Raw genomic sequence first — 22745 nt, 5'->3', positions numbered from 1 at the left:
TTCATGTGTCTTGTGAATAGAAATAATTTTTCATTCTCTCCCACTGTACAACTTCATATTTACTCTTACAACATATTTTGTAAATACAGCATACATGATCTATTTAACATAAAACCTGTGGGAAGCCCACAGTATCTTTGAAGCCTCTTGTTTCACTTAAAAATTCAGATAAATTTTACATTCTGTCTCATATGGTCATTTGTTTAAATATAAAAATACTTTAAATTAGTGGCCAGTGAAAATATGTTTTTCTCCATAAAAGTCTTTCGGTAAAATGGGTATTCCAACAGAAGCACATTTATCCTTTGGTTTTAAGTGCCTTCTGGTATATTGCCAGATGTTCCCTGGAATATATGTACTCCATTTCCTTATATATGCTGCCCCTTTTTTCTTCTTTCGTCACTCACAATTTAGCGATTCATTTTAGGTAAACTCTAAAGTACATGTTTCTTTAATCGCTTTTCTTTCTTACCACTCTGACAAGTTGCTTCAGGAAGATAAGGCTGGCTGTTAGACTACTTGACAATCTTTTTTTTTTTTTTAAGAAAGAAAAGGGAAAAAATATCTATAGTACCTAGTGCCATGGATTTCTAAACTGTACATCTATTGTGTGCTTATTCTGTGGCAAGGCGCTCTGCTCATTGTTAGGGGTATCATGACTGAAATTACAGTTTTTAGTCTGAGTTCTTTAAAAAGAAGCAGGTAAACATTCAGTTTGTATGAATTGATTACGTTTCCCCCTCCTGGTGTGGAAATTATATGCTATATTTCTGTTCTATTTATCAATAAAATTATTTTATGCAGCCACTGTTTAAATATATGTTTGTCATGTAGTTCTTCATACATTGAGAGGCTCTGTAGCATAGTGATTAAGAGAATCACTGGAGTCAGACTAGTTAGACTCAAAGTCAAGTTATTTAGGCTTTCTGTGTCTATAATAGGAATACAGACAACAGTATTAAAAAAACATCTTTTAGAAGTTGCTTTAAAAAAAATTCTGCTTGGTAGTAAACTCTCTGCTTTTGTTTGTATGAAATTGTCTTTTACTTCACTCTTCTTGAAAGATTACTTTCTAAGCATATATTCTATTATAATAATTTATTCACCACTTTGAGTGTATTATTACTCTGACTCCTGGCTTCCATTCTGCAGTTGAGAAGTCAGGGTCAGTATAAATGTCCTTCTTTTGTATGTAATCTGCCTTTTTTTGTCTGGATGCTCTTTTAGTGCACGGATATTAAATGTACAATTCAATGAGTTTTGATGAAGATATACACCAGTGTAACTACTACTACTATCAAGATAGAGACCATTTCTTTCAACATAGAAAGTTATCTCATATCCATTTCCAGGCAGTCTTTACCATACCCCTCAATAGTCAACAAATTTTATTTCCTATAGCCATAGTTTAGTTTTATCTCTTCTTGAACTTCATATAATGATCAGGCAAAATAGACTCTTTGTTTATGGCTTTTTTCTCTGAATATGATACCTGTGAAATTCATTTATATTCTTGTGTTGATAAGTACTTGATTCTTTTTATTGCTGATGTTCTATTTCATTGTATGACTATGTCATGGATTGACATTTCAGTTCTTTGGCATATGATGAATAAGCTGCTTTAAATATTCTTATACAAGTCTTTTTGTGGACATATGTTTTCATTTTTCTTTGGTAAATCTTAGTGGAATTGCTAGATGAGGTAGGTATGTGTTTAGCATTTCATTTTCACTCCCATAAGCAGTGCTTGAGAGTCCCAGTTGCTCAGCATCATCACTAACATATGGTGGTGTCATTCTTTTTAACTTTAGCCATTAGTAGGTATGTAGCAATATCTTGTAGTTTGAATTTCCTTTATCACTAATAATGTTGAATACTTTTTCATGTGCTGTTGGCCATTTATAGATCTTCTGTGGTAGGATGTCTGTTCACTTCCTTTCCCATTTTAAAAATTGGGTCGTCACTTTATTGTTGATGTGTATTTATGTATTTTGCATTCAAAGTCTTGTTGAATACATGTATTACAAATATTTTCTTCCTGTTTGTGGCTGGCTTGTTTTTCCCTTTCCTTAATGTATTTCGTTGAGCAGAAGTTAATAATTTTCATGAAATTGAGTTCATCAGTTTTTCTCCTTTAAGCTTAATAATAGCTTTTGTGCCCTCTTTAAGATATCTTTGCCTTTTTCAAGGTTGCAAAGATATTCTTCTGTTTTCTTTTTATCATTTGTGCATTTATGTTTATACATAGTTTTTTTTTCTTTAATTCATTCCAAAAGCATTTATTGAATGCCTGCAGTGTGTCAGGCACTGTCATCAAACATTGGAAATAGGTAACAGCAGTGAAGGCCGATAAAACATTTGTGTGTATGTTGTCCAGTTGTTCATACACTACTTGTTATGATTTTTCTTTTTCCATTGTATTGCCTTGCAGTCTTCTGGACTCCATTCTTTTCCATTCTTCGATTTGCTTTTAGTCTGAAATAAGAAATTCTCTTTGTTTGGTGTGCTGCTGTTTCACCATCTACCTGTTCATTTCTTTCCCTTATCCTGCTTGGGATTTTTGGGGTTGCCTATTTCTGGGCTGTGGTGTCTTTATTTATTTGTTTGTATGACTATGTCATGGATAGACATTTCAGTTCTTTGGCATATGATGGATAAGCTGCTTTAAATATTCTTTTTTTTTTTTTTTTAATATTCTTGTACAAGTCTTTTTGTGGACATATGTTTTCATTTTTCTTTGGTAAGAAAATGTCTTTTTATTTTTTTCTAATTATTTTTTTATTAAGGTATCATTGATATATATACTCTTATGAAGGTTGCACATGAAAATCAATGTGGTTACTACATTCAACCATATTATTGACCCCCACATGTCCCATTGTAGTCACTGTCCATCAGTATAGTAAGATGCCACAGAGTTACTACTTTTCTTCTCTGTGCTACACTGTCTTCCCCGTGATCCCCCCCACACCATGTGTACTAATCATAATACCCCTCAATCCTCTTCTCCTTCCCTCCCCACCCACCCTCCCGCACCCCTCTCCTTTGGTAACTGCTATTCCCTCCTTGGAGTTTGTGAGCCTGCTGCTGTTTTGTTCCTTCACTTTTGCTTCGTTGTTATACTCCACAAATGAGGGAAATCATTTGATATTCATCTTTGCCTTACTTATTTCACTGAGCATAATACCCTCTAGTTTCATCCATGTTGTTGCAAATGGTAGGATTTGTTTCTTTCTTATGGCTGAATAGTATTCCATTGTGTATATGTACCACCTCTTCTTTATCCATTCATCTACTGATGGACACTTAGGTTGCTTCCATATCTTGGGTATTGTAAATAGTGCTGCAGTAAACATAGGAGTGCATATGTCTTTGAATCTGAGAACTTGTTTTCTTTGGGTAAATTCCTAGGAGTGGAATTCCCAGGTCAAATGGTGTATCTATTTTTAGTTTTTTGAGGAAGCTCCATACTGCTTTCCATAATGGTTGAACTAGTTTACATTCCCACCAGTAGTGTAGGAGGGTTCCCCTATCTCAGCATCCTCAGCCAGCATTTATTGTTCCTAGTCTTTTCGATGTTGGCTACCCTAACTGATGTGAGGTGATATCTCATTGTGGTTTTAATTTGCATTTCCCTGATAATTAGCTATGTGGAGCATCTTTTCATGTGCCTGTTGATCATCTGAATTTCTTCTTTGGAGAATTATCTGTTCATATCCTCTGCCCATTTTTTAATCGGGTTATTTGCTTTTTGGGTATTGAGGTGCTATAGTGTCTTTAACCAGTTTTGGAAAATTCTTAATATCTGGTGTTATATTATTTCTCCTTTTTTTTTTTCTCTCTCTCCCCTCCTTATGGAACTTAGATTCTGTACATGTTAGACCTTTTAATTTTATATGTCTGTTAATTGCTCATATTTTCCAACTCATAATTTAGGTCATTTTCTGTTACGTTTTCCAGTTCACAAATTCTGTCTTTATCTGTGTCCTTTCTTTTCTTTAGCCTATCCACTGATTTTTTTATTTCAATTGCCCTTTTTCATTTCTACATACTCGTTTTGGCTCTCAGTTTTTTCATCCTTGGTCATACTTTTGATAATCTTACCTATTTAAGTATATTAAATGTGTTAAAATTTTTTATCAAAATATCTGCAGTCTTTGTGGATGTGATTCAGTTGCATCTGCTTTTCTTGGTGGCTTATTCCTTTTTTTTTTCTTTAAAGTTCATTTTTTATTGTGAACTCATTGGAACTTACTTGTGTGAATTATTTCTGATTTATGTTTAGGGTATTCCCCTCAAGAGAGAAAAAACATTTGCTTCTTCTAGGAACCCACAGACACTATCTACCCAGGACCACTTGACATTAAGTTTTCACTTGGCTTTACAAAGATAATTGAATTCTAATGCTAAACTTGCATGAGAGCCAGATTCTGGTTATGAAGGCCCCACCCTGCTACTATCACCTACTTCTGTCTAGAGCCAAAGCTAAGAAAGGCAAGAGTATGCATTTCTATGAAGATGGTGTTAAGTTATAGTTATTTTCCCCACTAGTTTGTCTTTCACTGAGGGTGTTGCCTTTCGGGGTCCAGGCATTTTTGTCTTGATGTGACTTGCCACTTTTGAGCAGATCCTTGGCTTTGTCTTATGTCTCACATGTGCAGTGCCCTTTAAAATAAGGCCATAGTTTGCATATGGAACAACTAGAACTCTATGCATTACTGGTGGACTGTAAATTGGTTTTGAAAAACTTCTGGCAGTGTCTAGTAAATTCAAATATAGGCCTACCCTGTGATCTAGTGATTCCATTGATACTTATATATTCAAGAGAAATGAATGCATATATCCATGAAAAGTGTGCTTTCTTGTGTTTGTGTGTATCTGGGGATTTCTTCCCCTCACTCCCTTGGTAGTTCAGCTGTGCATTTAAAGATATTTTTAAAAATAAACTTGAACTGTCAATACATAGACAATTTCTCACGGTTCATAGTCCACTTCTACCTTGCTGAGACCAATTTCCAAGATTAAAAATAAAAAAATACTTTGTTTCTCTTTATTAAAAAAAAACTGCTGACTTCATTGCAGAAGTACTGTTTACAAATGAGAACTATATGTACTATATTTGATTCTTTATATTAATTCACTGTAACTGTTTTTTTCTTTTAAAATATTTTCTGTCTTTTGCCATTGGCATTTTGCATTACTTGCCAACTTCTTTATCTTGGTTTGAATTGCAAAGACAGAATGAACTCTATAGTGAAATTGAAAGGAATTGAACTAGACAGAGTCTTAAGCCCCAGTAAGATATGGAAAGGCTGATAAGCATCTGGCAGTTTAGATCAGGGATGGCAAATACCTTTCACATAGCATTCTTCTTTTATTCATTACAGATATTGCTCATTGAGCACAGCACTCCTCTCTTCCTGAGACTTTCCTCAAAAAGCATTTTAGCTGCCTACTGCCAGTTGATTTATAGTTGGCATGAATGATAAAAAATCTACTTGACATCTCTTATTTACAGGATCAGGTTTTGGGAGAAACTTCTGCAATATTTATTTTTATAATTAATGAGCTGTTCCATCCATTGTATAAAGTAAAATAATAATAATTTAGAGGCCCAATTATTAAAAGAATACTTTAATCATTTCTTATTACTTAAATTTAGGTGTTTGTGAAGCCAATTAAATCTGCTTTTTATAGAATATTCTTGAAATAGTATGTATTTTTTAAAAATCCATACACTTGTATGTCATATCTTTAACCTTTAATTGGGTGACATTTTTCATAATGTTATTTACTTGTATTCTTGTGTTTTCCTTCCATTTTTAAGGAGTGGACCTATCCAATGAGACGAGAGATGCAGGTATGACAACTTTTTTGTTTATTCAAGCCAACCCATATTATTAGTATCATCATTATTAAATAACTTAACCTGGTTTCACAAAGGATCTGAGACCTGTTGGCTCATGGTAATTAGGCTTCATCACTAAGTGTTTTAAACACGTTTAAGGCTAATTATGGATTTTAAGAAGATGGGAAGTGAATTGTTGCCTTTTTTCCTTAGATGAGAGCCATGGATATAATATATGTGTATGTTTAATGAGTCACTTGTCTTTCCTCATCTGAAAAACTGGGTATGATATTTGTGCTCCTTTTGAGAGCAATTTGCTTTCTGTGCTTGTCTACTTTAGATAAGTTAAGGAAAGTTAACTGGAAAGAGAATCATTCCTTTGAGTAAGTGTTCATTTTTCTGTATGATTTCCACTATAACTCTAAATAGCAGTTCTAATCTTGTATTTTGTGCTGCTTTTGATTTGTCTACATAAGGTTGCAAAGGGATGATTTCTTTATGCCTATTTTATTCCTAGTCTACAGCAGAGAGTATAAGTAAAATTAAGAGATGTCTTATTAATCCAAAGACAATACAGTGTGCTAATTTTACTCAACCTGCTTACAAAATGCACCGTGGAAGTTCAAATATCTGTTTTTTCAGAACTATCCTTAAACTTTAACTGTCTCATTTACTATATAAAGCACATCTGCATTTTGCTTCCTAGTCACTTGCTCAGTGTGTGGCTAGACAGTGCTCCTGAAATAACAAGCTTTTTAGCAAATTATTATAACAACTATGAAAACACCCACAAAATCACTTATATGGTGCATATTTTGTACAGGTTTAAATTGCTGATGGTAAATATCTCAATTTTTTTTCCCCTAGGAAATTTTACCTGGATTGTTCTTAGGTCCATTTTCTTCTGCTATGAAAAGCAAGGTATGAACTTTAGGTTAGGTTCATCAAGAAACTAACCAACTTTCTTGGAGTAAATTTTTTTAGTAGTAAGAGTTTTACTTGAATGAGAGTCCACAAATACTTCATGTTAATGGTAATTACCATTCTGGAGTACCAACCTCTTTCCAAATTTTACTGGACCAGTAATTCTTTAGTGTTGAACCACAAATCGTGAGTTTTCTCATAAAATCCATAGGTTTGAAAGAATTACTAAATAAATGACCTTATTTACTTACCCTCTAAAATGTTAGTCATCTGTTATTGCTAATCATAGCTTCTGAACAATATGAGATAAAAATTAAAGCCCAAAACAAGGATATTTTTAACATTTTAGCAAACCTTTCCTTACCAAGAGCAAGAGTGTGTGCTTGCATCCATGTGTTTTAATTGAAATGACTCAAATCTTATTTCTGTTTTTCCAGACTTTAGAGGTCTGGTTGCTCCAGGCTGTAAAATATTGTCTTAATTAGTCAAACAGAAATGCATTTCTTCATACACAATTGAAAGGGTAGATCTCATGTTAACACACGAAGCAGTGTTGTTGGCTGCTTCCTGGAGGATTCAGCCCTAAAAGTTATGACAATGCTACTAATTCTCTTTGAATTATAATGTGAAACATTGTATCACAAATGTTTTCCTTTGTACCCTGCCTGTTTACAAGTCAGTATTCTTGTGTATGGTATCTACCTACAGTAGGCTTTGTAAAAACTAGAGTTTTAAACTTTCATGATATGGTTTAAAGTATTTATGAATTTTAGGTTATTGGGAGGTTATTTTTTTAAGTTAGAGGCATTCTTTTTGAGACTGGAAGGCTTGACTGTTGAGACTTATCTAGGAGTAGCCCTAAACATTTTGATGCCTTCAGCTAGGTTGTGAAAATGGGGTGTTAAAAAAATTTTTTTTAATACTAAGGAAAAGATAGGGTAGATAACTTAAAGACTCAACTGAGAGTACTTTGTAAAAGACAAAAAAAAAGTTATAGCCCAAATAATGTATTCACAAAACACTGGCCTTCAAGATTGTTTTAGATTATTTACTTTTCATATTCCCACTGCACTTTATAAATATCCTATTATAGTGTGTCACATTAAATTATAAGTATTTGTTTACAGATCTCCTCAAAACATCTTCCCTTTCAATTCACAATTGTCTAATTAGATTAAGGGAAAACTTCTGTGGGCAAAATCACCTTATTTCCCACCCTGAGTTTCCATAGTACAGCCTTTATTTCTTTTTATACTATAATCCAAAAAATATGTAACAATAACAATAAATAATAAATAATAATAATAAATATAAAGAAACTCTAGGGAATAAACTCCTTTTTTAATAGTCATGTAGTTAAGTCTGTGTTTTATTATATTCAAAACCGGTTTTAATAAAAGGGACAAATTTAAGTTCTTTTTAACTAGTGAACTTTTTTTTTGGTTAAATTTTCCTATGTACTGGTATAAGATGAGGTCATAATTTGCTTATATAAGTGAAAATCCATTGAGAAGTAAAAAAATATTCTGTGTGCTCTTACATTTGGGTTCTTTTTTTTTAAGGTTTATTTTTAGTAGTAGTCTGATAATGTTCCTTTATATCTTGTTAAAACATGTTTTTATCCATAGTTATATATTATAGTTTCTCGTATTAATAAAATAGATACGAAAACTTCATATACATCAAATATAAACAAAGGAATGAATGTTGAATTCATTTTGAAGGTTTAATATATATCGATATAGAATATTGATTAATTATTAATCCTACCAAGGCCTGCCTTCCTTCTCCTAACTCAAGATGTGCTCAGGAAATACAAAGATATTTAAACTTTCATCTATGTCAGAAATGCTGAAATTTGCTGCAAACAGTAACATTTAAAACTTAAAAATCACATTTTCTTCATCAGCTCAGGCTGCTAATATAAAATACCATAGACGGATGGCTTCAATACAGACATTTTTTCTCACAGTTCTGGAGGCTGGGAAGTCTGACATCAGGTTGCCAGCATGGCTAGTTTTTGGTGAGGGCCCTCTTTCTCGTTTCCTGCTTTCTTGTGTCCTCACATGGTGGAGAGAGGAAGATGACTCTTCCACTTCATACAAGGGCACTAATTCCACCATGGGGCTTCTACCCTGATGACCTCATCTAAATCTATCTAATTGCCTCATAAGGGCCTCACTTCCTAATACCATCACCTTGGAGGTTATGGCTTAAACATATGATTTTAGGGAGACACAAACATTCAGTCTATAACAAATTATTCTTTGACTTCTCTCATGAATTATTAGTATTACTGTTCTAGACTATTTAATACTCAAAGTGGGAATTAACTATATAGGCTGAAAATATAGAGAACTAAAGAGTATTAATTCTGATTACTCATGCTAGCATGATTTGTTCATTCATTTATAACATAATTACTGAGTAACTATTATGTTCTTGTCTGTTACACGTACTTAATATGAATCAGTGTTCATACAAACAAAATCCTATTCTCATGGAGTTCACATTCTATTAAAATAACATGTCATCTGTAAATTCACTGAAACCTATAAATCAGTTGCAAATAAAACTTTATTTGATAATTTCTACTAATCCCCTCTAAAGAATAAAAATTGTAGTCAGTATATGTAACTACCATTAGTAAATGCTTACCATGAGCACCAGGTACAATACAGAATACATTTTATATAATTCTTACAACCACTGAGTGAACAGAAGTGTTTTCCCCATTTTCGTATAAGAAAACAGCCACAGAGCTCAAGTCCTTTGCAGAACTGGGATATATATAGAGCTTGGGCTTCATAACACCTAAGCCCCCCTAGCCAGTATAAAGTATTGTTTCCCAAATAAACTATATTTAAGATTTCATCAAGCTCTAAAATTACAGGTGTAAAATTATCCTATTAACCTTTTGAGGACATAGAGTATATTACTCTTGAATCATTGAAATATCTTGCTAATCACTTCAGTTATTATAAAATTAGCTATACTACTAATATTCAGTCCTGTGTATTTTTCAAACATCTGCATTAAGATGATGTTTTGTATTTTAAACTATTTCTCTCCCCTCTCCTCACTTTTTTATAGCTATCTATACTACAGAAATATGGAATAACACATATAATTTGCATAAGACAAAATATTGAAGCAAACTTCATTAAACCAAACTTTCAACAATTGTTTAGGTAAGAACTATTGCTATAGTTTATTAAAATGTTAAGGATAGCAAAAATGTAGTTTTTATTTCAAGTTGATTTTATCATACCAGACTTCTGTAATATATCATTTTATGAAAATGGGTCATACAGCACATCATTTGAAAAGTAAATTTCATTTAAAATATTTTAAATAAGTAATTCATGCACATAATGCAGAATTCTAAGTGTTCAAAAGAATGTATAATTAGGTACCTATCACCTAGAAACTCAATTTCCCTCCTAGGGCATCCATTGTAACTTCTTTTTTGAATATGCTTCCAAAGTTGTGTTACACATACAAGCATATTCTTACAGATGAACTTTTGTTTTTTGATACTGGCTTTTTATTTTTCTATTTGTCCAGTTGAATCTTTCCTACTGATCTTTTTTTGTTATTATTTATTTTTTTTATTAAGGTATCATTGATATACACTCTTATGAAAGTTTCACATCAAAAACAATTGTGGTTGCTACATTCACCTATATTAAGTCCCCCCTATACCTCACTGAAGTAGTCACTGTCCATCAGTGTAGTAAGATACCACAGACTCACTAGTCTTCTCTGTGCTACACTGTCTTCCCCTGTAATCCTCCTCCACACCATGTGTACCAATCATAATACCCCTCAATCCCCTTCTCCCTCCCTGCTCAGCCATCCTCCCCCACCCCTCCCCTTTTGTAACCACTAGGCCCTTCTTGGAGCCTATGAGTCTGCTGCTGTTTTGTTGCTTCAGTTTTGCTTCACTGTTACACTCCACAAATGAGGGAAATCATTTGGTACTTGTCTTTCTTTGCCTGGCTTATTTCCCTGAGCATAATACCCTCCAGCTCCATCCATGTTGTTGTAAATGGTAGGATTTGTTTTCCTTTTATGGCTGAATAGTATTCCATTGTATATATGTGCCACGTCTTTATCCATTCATCTACTGATGGACACTTAGGTTACTTCCAAGGTGCTGCAATAAACATAGGGGTGCATATGTCTTTTTGAGTCTGAGATCTTGCTTTCTTTGGGTAAATTCCTAGGATTGGAATTCCTGGGTCAAATGGTATTTCTATTCTTAGTTTTTTGAGAAACCTCTGTATTGCTTTCTACAGTGGTTGAACTAATTTACAGTCCCACCAGTGGTGTAGGAGGGTTCCTGTTTCTCTGCATCCTCACCAGCATTTGTTGTTAGTAGTCTTTAGATGTTGGCTAGCCTAACTTGTGGGAGGTGATATCTCATTGTGGTTTTAATTTGCATTTCCCTCATAATTAGCAATGTGGATCGTCTTCATGTGCTTGTTGGCCATCTGAATTTCTTCTTTGGAGAAGTGTCTGTTCATATCCTCTGTTCATTTTGTAATAGGGTTATTTGCTTTTTGGGTGTGGAGGCACGTGAGTTCTTTATATATTTTGGATGTTAACCCGTTGTTAGATATGTCATTTACAAATACATTCTCCCATACTGTAGGATGCCTTTTTTCTTCTACTGATGGTATCCTTTGCTGTACAGAAGCTTTTAGCTTGATGTAGTCCCATTTGTTCATTTTTGCTTTTGTTTCCCTTGCCCAAGGAGATGTGTTCAGGAAAAAGTTGCTAATGTTTATATTCAAGAGATTTTTGCCTATGTTTTCTTCTGAGAGTTTTATTGTTTCATGACTTACATTGAGGTCTTTGATCCATTTTGAGTTTTTGTATATGGAGTTAGAAAATAATCCAGTTTCATTCTCTTACATGTAGCTGTCCAGTTTTGCCAACACCAGTTGTTGAAGAGGCTTTCCTTTCCCCATTGTATATCCATGGCACATTTATCATATTTTAAGTGACCGTATATATTGGGTTTGTATCTGGGCTCTCCAGTCTGTTCCATTGGTCTATTGTTCTCTTCTTGTGCCAGTACCAAATTGTCTTTGTAGTAGACCTTAAAGTTGCAGAGTGTAATCCCCCCCAACTCCACTTTATTATTCCTTCTCAGTATTGCTTTGGCTATTCAGGGTCTTTCGTTGTTCCATATGAATTTTAGAACTATTTGCTCTAGTTTGTTGAAGAATTCTGTGGTATTTTGATATGGGATGCATTGAATATGTAGATTGCTTTAAGCAGGATGGCCATTTTGACTATTAATTCTTCCTATCCATGAGCATGGGATGTATTTCCATTTATTGGTATCTTCTTTAATTTCTTTCATGAGTGTATTGTACTTTTCAGAGTATTGGTCTTTCACTTCATTCATTAGGTTTTTTCCTAGGTATTTTATTCTTTTTGATGCAATTGTGAATGGAATTGTTTTCCTGATTTCTCTTTCTGCTAGTTCATCGTTAGTGTATAGGAATGCAACAGATTTCTTTTTCTTTTATTTTTTCTTTTATTTTGGTGTCATTAATCTACAATTACATGAAGAACATTATGTTTACTAGGCTCCCCTCTTCACCAAGTCCCCCCTACAAACCCCTTCACAGTCACTGTCCATCAGCATAGTAAGATGCTGTAAAATCACTACTTGTCTTCTCTGTGTTGCACAGCCCTCCCCATGAACCCCCAAAACTATACATGCTAATTGTAATGCCCCCTTTCTTTTTCCCTGCCCTTATCCCTCCCTTCCCACCCATCCTCCTCCCCAGTCCCTTTCCCTTTGGTAACTGTTAGTCCATTCTTGGGTTCTGTGATTCTGCTGCTGTTTTGTTCCTTCAGTTTTCCTTTGTTCTTATACTCCACATATGAGTGAAATCATTTGGTACTTGTCTTTCTCTGCCTGGCTTATTTCACTGAGCATAATACCCTCTAGCTCCTTCCATGTTGTTGCAAATGGTAGGATCTGTTTTTTTCTTATGGCTGAGTAATATTCCATTGTGTGTATTTGTACCACATCTCTTTATCCATTCATCTACTGATGGACATTTAGGTTGCTTCCATATCTCGGCTATTGTAAATAGTGCAGTGATAAACATAGGGGTGCATCTGTCTTTTTCAAACTGGAGTGCTGCATTCTTAGGGTAAATTCCTAGAAGTGAAATTCCTGGGTCAAATGGTATTTCTATTTTGAGCTTTTTGAGGAACCTCCATACTGCTTTCCACAATGGTTGAACTAGTTTACATTCCCACCAGCAGTGTAGGAGGGTTCTCCTTTCTCCACAATCTCGCCAACATTTGTGGTTTGTCTTTTGGATGGTTGCGATCCTTACTAGTGTGAGGTGATATCTCATTGTGCTTTTAATTTGCATTTCTCTGATGATTAGCGATGTGGAGCATCTTTTCATGTGTCTATTGGCCATCTGAATTTCTTCTTTAGAGAACTGTCTATTCGGCTCCTCTGCCCATTTTTTAATTCGCTTATTTGCTTTTTGTTTGTTGAGGTGTTTGAGCTCTTTATATATTTTGAATGTCAACCCTTTATTGGATCTGTCATTTATGAATATATTCTCCCATACTGTAGGATGCATTTTTGTTCTATTGATGGTGTCCGTTGCTGTACAGAAGCTTTTCAGCTTGATATAGTCCCACTTGTTCATTTTTGCTTTTGTTTCCGTTGCCCGAGGAGATATGTTCAAGAAGAGGTCACTCATGTTTATGTCTAAGAGATTTTTGCCTATGTTTTTTTCTAAGAGTTTTATGGTTTTTGACTTACGTTCAAGTCTTTGATCCATTTCGAATTTACTTTTATGTATGGGGTTAGACAGTGATCCAGTTTCATTCTCTTACATGTAGCTGTCCAGTTTTGCCAGCACCATCTGTCGAAGAGACTGTCATTTCCCCATTGTATGTCCATGGCTCCTTTATCGAGTATTAATTGACCATATATGTTTGGGTTAATGTTTGGAGTCTCTATTCTGTTCCCTTGGTCTGTGGTTCTGTTCTTGTGCCAGTACCAAATTGTCTTGATTACTGTGGCTTTGTAGTAGAGCTTGAAGTTGGGAAGTGAGATCCCCCCCACTTTATTCTTCCTTCTCAGGATTGCTTTAGCTATTCGGGGTCTTTGGTGTTTCCATATGAATTTTTGAACTATTTGTTCCAGTTCGTTGAAGAATGCTGTTGGTAATTTGATAAGGATTGCATCGAATCTGTATATTGTTTTGGGCAGGATGGCCATTTTGACAATATTAATTCTTCCTAGCCAGGAGCATGGGATGAGTTTCCATTTGTTAGTGTCCTCTATAATTTCTCTTAAGAGTGTCTTATAGTTTTCAGGGTATAGGTCTTTCACTTCCTTGGTTAGGTTTATTCCAGGTATTTTATTCTTTCTGATGCAATTGTGAATGGAGTTGTTTTACTGATTTCTCTTTCTATTAGTTCATTGTCAGTGTATAGGAAAGCCACAGATTTCTGTGTATTAATTTTGTGTCCTGCAACTTTGCTGAATTCCGCTATTACTTCTAGTAGTTTTGGACTGGAGTCTTTACGGTTTTTTATGTACAATATCATGTCATCTGCAAATAGTGACAGTTTAACTTCTTCTTTACCAATGTGGATTCCTTGTATTTCTTTGTTTTGTCTGATTGCCGTGGCTAGGACCTCCAGTACTATGTTAAATAGTTCCCGATCTCAGAGGAAATGCTTTCAGCTTCTCGCTGTTCAATATAATGTTGGCTGTGGGTTTATCATAGATGGCCTTTATTATGTTGAGGTACTTGCCCTCTATTCCCATTTTGCTGAGAGTTTTTATCATGAATGGATGTTGAACTTTGTCAAATGCTTTTTCAGCATCTATGGAGATGATCATATGGTTTTTGTCTTTCTTTTTGTTGATGTGGTGGATGATGTTGATGGATTTTCGAATGTTGTACCATCCTTGCATCCCTGGGATGAATCCCACTTGGTCATGGTGTATGATCCTTTTGATGTGTTTTTGAATTCGGTTTGCTAATATTTTGTTGAGTATTTTTGCATCTACGTTCATCAGGGATATTGGTCTGTAGTTTTCTTTTTTGGTGGGGTCTTTGCCTGGTTTTGATATTAGGGTGATGTTGGCTTCATAGAATGAGTTTGGGAGTATTCCCTCCTTACTATTTTTTTGAAAACTTTAAAGAGAATGGGTATTATATCTTCTCTGTATGTTTGATAAAATTCCAAGGTAAATCGATCTGGCCCAGGGTTTTTGTTCTTGGATAGTTTTTTGATTATCGCTTCAGTTTCGTTGCTGGTAATTGGTCTGTTTAGATTTTCTGTTTCTTTCTGGGTCAGTCTTGGAAGGTTGTATTTTTCTAGGAAGTTGTCCATTTCTCCTAGGTTTCCAGCTTGTTAGCATATAGGTTTTCATAGTATTCTCTAATAATTCTTTGTATTTCTGTGGTGTCCGTCGTGATTTTTACTTTCTCATTTCTGATTCTGTTGATGTGTGTTGATTTCCTTTTTCTCTTAGTAAGTCTGGCTAGAGGCTTATCTATTTTGTTTATTTTCTCAAAGAACCAGCTCTTGATTTCATTGATTTTTTTTCTATTGTTTTATTCTTCTCAACTTTATTTATTTCTTCTCTGATCTTTATTATGTCCCTCCTTCTGCTGACCTTAGGCCTCATTTGTTCTTCTTTTTCCAATTTCGATAATTGTGACATTAGACTATTCATTTGGGATTGATCTTCCTTCTTTAAATATGCCTGGATTGCTATATACTTTCCTCTTAAGACTGCTTTCGCTGCATCCCAAATAGTTGGGGCTTTGTGTTATTGTTGTCATTTGTTTCCATATATTCCTTAATCTCTATTTTAATTTGGTCGTTGAACCATTGATTATTTAGGACCATGTTGTTAAGCCTCCATGTGTTTGTGAGCCTTTTTGCTTTCTTTGTACAATTTATTTCTAGTTTTATACCTTTGTGGTCTGAAAAGTTGGTTGGTAGAATTTCAATCTTTTTGTATTTACTGAGGCTCTTTTTGTGGCCTAGTATGTGGTCTATTCTGGAGAATGTTCCATGTGCACTTGAGAAAAATGTGTATGCTGTTGATTTTGGATGTAGAGTTCTATAGATGTCTATTAGGTCCATCTGTTCTAGTGTGTTGTTCAGTGCCTCCATGTCCTTACTTATTTTCTGTCCGGTGGATCTATCCTTTGGAGTGAGTGGCGTGTTGCAGTCTCCTAAAATGAATGCATTGCATTCTATTTCCTCCTTTAGTTCTGTTACTATTTGTTTCACATATGCTGGTGCTCCTGTGTTGGGTGCATATATATATATATATATATATAATGGTTATGTCCTCTTGTTAGACTGAGCCCTTTATCATTATGTAATGTCCTTCTTTATCTCTTGTTACTTTCTTTGTTTTGAAGTCTATTTTGCCTGATACTAGTATTGCAACACCTGCTTTTTTCTCCCTGTTGTTTGCCTGAAATATCTTTTTCCATCCCTTGACTTTTAATCTGTGCATGTCTTTGGGTTTGAGGTGAGTCTCTTGTATGCAGCATATAGATGGGTCTTGGTTTTTTATCCATTCTATTACTCTGTGTCTTTTCATTGGTGCATTCAGTCCATTTACATTTAGGGTGATTATTGAAAGATATATATGTATTGCCATCGCAGGCTTTAAGTTAGTGGTTACTAAAGGTTCAAGGTTAGCTTCTTTACTGTCTTACTGTCTAACTTAACTCGCTTATTGAGCTATTATAAACACTGATGATTCTTTTTCTCTCCCTTCTTATTCCTCCTCCTCCATTCTTCATATGTTGGGTGCTTTGTTCTGTGCTCTTTTTAGGAGTGGTCCCATCTGGAGCAGTCCCTCTAAGATACCCTGTAGAGGTGGTTTGTGGGGGGCAAATTCCCTCAACTTTTGCTTGTCTGGAAATTGTTTAATCCCTCCTTCATATTTAAATGATAATTGTGCTGGATATAGTATCCTTGGTTCCAGTCCCTTCTGTTTCATTGCATTAAATTTATCATGCCATTCTCTTTTGGCCTATAAGGTTTCTGTTGAGAAGTCTGATGATAGCCTAATGGGTTTTCATTTCTAGGTGACCTTTTTTTTCTCTCTGGCTGCCTTTAATACTCTGTCCTTGTCTTTGATCTTTGCCATTTTAATTATTATGTGTCTTGTTGCCCTCCTTGGGTCCCTTGTCATGGGAGTTCTATTTTCTTCTGTCGTCTGAGAGGCCATTTCCTCCCCCAGTTTGGGGAAGTTTTCAGCATTTATTTCTTCAAAGACACTTTCTATCCCTTTCTCTCTCTCTTCTTCTTCTCATACCCCCATAATGCGAATATTGTTCTGTTTTGATTGGTCACACAATTCTCTTAATATTCTTTCATTTTTGGAGATCCTTTTATCTCTTTCTGCGTCAGCTTCTCTGTGTTCCTGTTCTCTGATTTCTAGTCCATTAATGGTCTCTTGCATCTAGTAAATTCTGCTTTGAAGTCCTTCCAGAGATTGTTTTATTTCTGTATTCTCTCTCCTTAGTTCTTGCATATTTCTCTGCAAGTCCATCAGCATGGTTATGACTTTTGTTTTGAATTGTTTTTCAGGAAGATTGTTTAAATCTATCTCCCCAGATTCCTTCTCAGGGGAGGATGTGGAAGATGTCTGGGTGATTTTGGTCTGGATCAAATTTTTTTGCCTTTTTATGTTGATAGATGCAGGAGCATGCTGTTGACTCGTCTTTCAGCTGGGAGAACCCAGACCCTTTCCACTTACACCTGGCCTTTCTTTTCTGGGACAACCGTGACTCCTCGCGGCTTTTGTTGTGCAGTTGCAAGTAGACTGGGTCTCTTGTTTCTTGCCCGGCCACTATGGAGGAAGCTCCCTTGCTGTGGGCGTGGCCAGCCTCAGGCTGCTTCTCTCTTATGGCGGGCCGCACCGGAAGGGGAATGGGCAGGGAGCTGTTTATTGCCGTGAGGGGTCTTAGAGCTGCTGCCCAGGGGGTTAGGGCGCCCTGAGTTCCCCGGGATTCCCAGCTGGTGGGCTAAGTGTCCTGGGATGCTTCCACCCAGCAGTGGGGTCCCTGTCCCTTTAAGACTTTCAAAAAGCACTCGCTTTTCTTTGTCCCATGGGCACCGGCTGCAGGGACCCGCTCGCAGGTTTTTATTGTCCCATTTCGCTAGTTTCCCGCACTCCTCGCTCTGTGTGTCTGCACTCTGGGTGTGGATGGCTAGGGCTGGGTGATTAGCAATCCTGGGCTCCCTCTCACTCCCTGCTCCAACTCCTCTCCTCCCGCCGGGAGCTGGGGTGAGGGGCGCTCGGGTCACGCCAGGCTGGGGCTTGTATCTTAACCCCTTCGCAAGGCGCTGGGTTCTCGTGGGTGTGGATGTAGTCTGGCTGTTGTCCTGTATCTTCTGGTCTTTCTTTTAGGGATAGTTGTATTTGTTGTATTTTCAAAAATACATATGTTTTTGGGAGGAGATTCCCACTGTCCTACTCATGCCGCCATCTTGGCTCTGCCTCTCTTGCAACAGACTTCTTGATTAATTTTGTATCATGCAACTTTGCTGAATTCAGATGTTAGATCTAGTAGTTTTGGAGTGGATTCTTTAGGGTTTTTTATGTACAATATTATGTCATCTGCAAACAGTCACAGTTTAATTTTTTCTTTACCAATCTGGATGCCTTTTATTTCTTTGTGTTGTCTGATTGCCTTGGCTAGGACCTCCACTACTATGTTGAAGAAAAGTGGGGAGAGTGGGCATTCTTGTCTTATTCCCAATTTTAAAGGAAAGATTTTCAGCTTCTTGGTGTTAAGTATGATGTTGGCTGTGGGTTTGTCATATATAGCCTTTATTATGTTCAGGTACTTGCCCTCTATAACCAATTTTGTTGAGAGTTTTTATCATGTTTGGATGTTGAGTTTTGTCAAATGCTTTTTCAGCATCTATGAAGATGATCATGTGGTTTTTGTCCTTTCCTTTGTTGATTAGGTGAATGATGTTGATGGATCTTCAAATATTAAACCATCCTTGCATCCCTGGAATAAATCCTACTTGATCATGATGGCTTATCTTTTTGATGTATTTTTGAATTCGGTTTGCTAATATTTTGTTGAGTATTTTTGCATCTATGTTGATCAGGGATATTGGTCTGTAATTTTCTTTTTTTGTGGTGTCTTTGCCTGGTTTTAGTATTAGAGTGATGCTGGCCTCATAGAATGAATTTGGAGGTATTCCCTCCTCTTCTACTTTTTGGAAAACTTTAAGGATAATGGGTATTAGGTCTTCACTTAATGTTTGATAAAATTCAGTGGTGAAGCCTCCTGGTCCAGGAAGTCTCTGTTCTTAGGTAGTTCTTTGATTACCAACACAATTTTGTTGCTGGTAATTGGTCTGTTCAGGTTTTCTTGTGTCAGCCTTGAGAGGTTATGTCTTTCTGGAAAGTTGTCCATTTCTTCTAGGTTATCCAATGTGTTAGCATGTAAATTTTCATAGTATTATCTAATAATTCTTTGTATTTCTGTAGTGTCCATAAGTGATTTTTCCCTTCTAATTTCTGATTCTGTTTATGAGTGTCGGTGCTCTCTTTTTCTTGATAAGTCTGGCCAGGGGTTTATCTATTTTTTTAATTTTCTCAAAGAACCAGCTCCTGCTTTCATTGATTGTTTCTATTGTTTTATTCTTCTCGATTTTATTTATTTCGTCTCTAAACTTTATTTTGTCCCTCCTACTGATTTTGGGCCTCATGTGTTCTTCTTTTTCTAGTTTTGTTAATTGTGAGTTCAGACTGTTCATATGGAGTTGTTCTTCTTTCCTGAAGTAGGCCTGTATTGCAATATACTTGTGTTTTAGCATGGCCTTTACTGCGTCTCACAGATTTTGCAGTGTTGAATTATTGTTATTTGTCTCCATATATTACTTGGTCTCTATTTTTATGTGGTCATTGATCCATTGGTTATTTAGGAGCATGTTGTGAAGCATCCTTGTATTTGTGGGATTTTTCATTTTCTTTGGGAATTTATTTCTAGTTTCATACCTTTGTGGTCTGAGAAGCTGTTTGATACAATTTCAATACTTTTGAATGTACTAAGGCTCTTTTTATGGCCTCGTATATGATCTGTTCTTGAAAATGTTCCACGTGCACTTGAGAAGAATGTGTATTCTGCTGCTTTTGGATGGAATGTTCTGTAGATGACTGTAAGGTGTATCTGTTCTAATGTGTTGTTCAGTGCTTCTGTCTCCTTATTTTCTGTGTGGTTGATCTGTCCTTTGGAGTGAGTGGTGTGTTGAAGTCTCCTAAAATGAATGCATTGCGTTCTGTTGCCCCCTTTAATTCTGTTAGTATTTGTTTCACATGTGTAGGTTCTCAAATTTTGGGTGCATCGACATTTATAATGGCTATATCCTCTTGTTGGACTGACCCTTTATCATTATGTAATGTCCTTCTTTGTCTCTTGTTACATTCTTTGTTTTGAAGTCTATTTTGTCTGATACAAGTACTACAACTCCTGCTTTTTTCTCGCTATTAATTGCATTAAATATCTTTTTCCATCCCTTTACTTTTAGTCCATGTATGTCTTTGGGTTTGAGGTGAGTCTCTTGTAGGCAGCATATAGATGGGTCTTGTTTTTTTTTATCTATTCAATGACTCTATGTCTTTTGATTGGTACATTCAGAACATTTACATTTAGGGTGTTTATCGATAGGTATGTACTTATTGCCATTGCAGGGTTAGGATTCTTGGTTAGCAAAGATTCAAGGGTATCTTCCTTACTATGTAACAGTCTAACTTAACTCACTTAGTATGCTGTTACAAACACAATCTAAAGGTTCTTTTTTTCCTTCCTTTTTCTTCCTCCTCCATTCTTTATATATCAGTTGTCATATTCTGTGCTCTTTGCCTATCTCTTGACTGACTTTGGGTTTAGTTGATTTACTTTTGCATCTGCTTATCAATTAATTGTTCTACTTTCTTTACTGTGGTTTTATTTCCTCTGGTAACAGCTATTTAGCATTAGGAAAACTTCCATCTATAGCAGTCCCTCCAAAATACACTGTGGAGATGGTTTGTGGGGGGTAAATTCTCTCAGCTTTTGCTTATCTGGAAATTGTTTAATCCCTCCTTCAAATCTAAATTTTAATCATGCTGGATACAGTATTCTTGGTTGAAGACCTTCTGCCTTATTGCATTAAATATATCATGCCTCTCCCTTCTGGCCTGTAAGGTTTCTGTTGAGAAGTCTGATGATAGCCTGAGGGGTTTCCTTGTAGGTGAACTTTTTTCTCTCTCTGGCTGCTTTTAATAGCCTGTCCTTATCCTTTATCTTTGCCATTTTAATTACATGTCTTGGTGTTGTTTTCCTTGGATTCCTTGTGTTGGGAGATCTGTGTACCTCCACCTCCATGGCCTGAGAGACTATCTCCTTCCCCAGATTGGGGACGTTTTCAGCAGTTACCTCCTCAAAGACACTTTCTATCCCTTTTCCTCTCTCTTCTTCTGGTACCCCTGTAATGCGAATATTGTTCCGTTTTGATTGGTCACACAGTTCTCTCAATATTCATTCATTCCTAGAGATCCTTTTGTCTTTCTGTACCTCAGCTTCTTTGTATTCCTGTTCTCTAATTTCTATTTCATTTACTGTCTCCTCTACTTCATCTAATCTGCTTTTAAATCCCTCCATTGTATGTTTCATTTCTGATACTGTATTCTTCAACATTTGTATCTCATTCCTGAATTCCTCCCTGAGTTCTTGAATATTTTTCTGTAGCTCTGTGAGCTTGTTTATTTTATTTTGAAATCTCTTTCAGGAAGATTGATGAGTTCAGTTTTACTTGGCCCTCTTTCTGGTGTTTGGGATTTTGGTTTGAACCAGGTTCCTTTGACATTTCATATTTGTAGATGGCACCCTCTAGTGCCCAGAAGCTCTACTCCCTGGAGCTACTCAACCCATGGATCGATGATGGGGGTCACCTGCTTCCCAGCTGCAGTGTCTCTCTCCACTGCCAGGTCCTGTGGGCCAAGCGTGCCGGGAGAAATCTCTATGCTTTGCACTTGTAGCTGCCCTAGGCAGGGCCGCCCTCTGGCTGGCCTGGTGCAATGGTGGGGGCAGCCGATTTGCAAGCTGGTGCCAGCCAGGAGGAAGGTGCATCAGGCTACGTATTGAGGTGGGGAGCCTAGTATTTGTGTAGTCAGCCAGGTGGATGGAGCACCTGAAGCTCCTGAAAGTTCCCAACCTGTTGGGCAGAGTGTGCCCAATTTTGTCCACCTGTCATTTCTCCTGAGCAGCAAGCTCTGTACAATCCTTGCCCCTTTAGCAGCCCTCTCACTGTTAGAAAGTCTCTCAGACTGTCCATGTCTCTTTTGTCCCAGAGCAGCTGGTTGTTGATCTGTGTTTTCTTCAAGTGGCTGGAATCTCAGTCTCTCCCAGTATTCCACCTGTCTTAGCTTTCCAACCCTGCTAATCTCCAGAGCACCATGTAATGTAGGTTTTTGCTCCCAGAGGAGATCTCCAGGACTGGGTTCTCAGCAGTCCTTGGCCTCCATGTCCTTTCTGCTCTGTTTCTCTTCCTCCCTCCAGTGAGCTGGGGTTGGGGAAGGGCTTGGGTCCCTCTGGGTCACAGCTTTGGTACTTTACCCTTTTCCTTAAGGTGTGCTGTTTTCCTCAGGTATAAGCAGTCTGCTGCAGTCCTCTTTCCTGTTGCTCTTTCAGGATTAGATGTATTTATAATATTTTCATATTATATGTGGTTTTGGGAGGAGGTTTCTGCCTCACTTCTCATGCTGCCATCTTTAATCTGCTGCTCCCTACACTGGCTTTTTATAAAGAATTTTTATATATTCTGGAGATTGCTTCATATCGTTACGTAGAGAGAATCATTATTCCTTTTAAGTTGCATAGTGATACATTGTATGGCAATCCTATAGTTTAATTCAGCCCATGTCCTATTA

At 36.4% G+C, this 22745-nt stretch overlaps 1 protein-coding gene across 2 annotated transcripts in view; it reads left to right on the top strand.

Annotated features, from left to right (window-relative positions):
- STYX (serine/threonine/tyrosine interacting protein) overlaps nt 1–22745 on the top strand; it is a 50153-nt gene that overhangs the window by 9855 nt on the left and 17553 nt on the right. For both annotated transcript variants that reach the window (XM_036918022.2, XM_036918032.2), the window contains exons 2-4: nt 5828–5860; nt 6716–6769; nt 9866–9963. In XM_036918022.2, the coding sequence (XP_036773917.1) occupies nt 5828–5860; nt 6716–6769; nt 9866–9963 (185 nt within the window). The remainder of the gene's footprint in view (nt 1–5827; nt 5861–6715; nt 6770–9865; nt 9964–22745) is intronic.

This window comes from Manis pentadactyla, chromosome 11, assembly GCF_030020395.1.
Source record: "Manis pentadactyla isolate mManPen7 chromosome 11, mManPen7.hap1, whole genome shotgun sequence".
Lineage (NCBI taxonomy): Eukaryota > Metazoa > Chordata > Mammalia > Pholidota > Manidae > Manis > Manis pentadactyla.
This window is presented reverse-complemented; position numbering and strand designations above follow the sequence as displayed.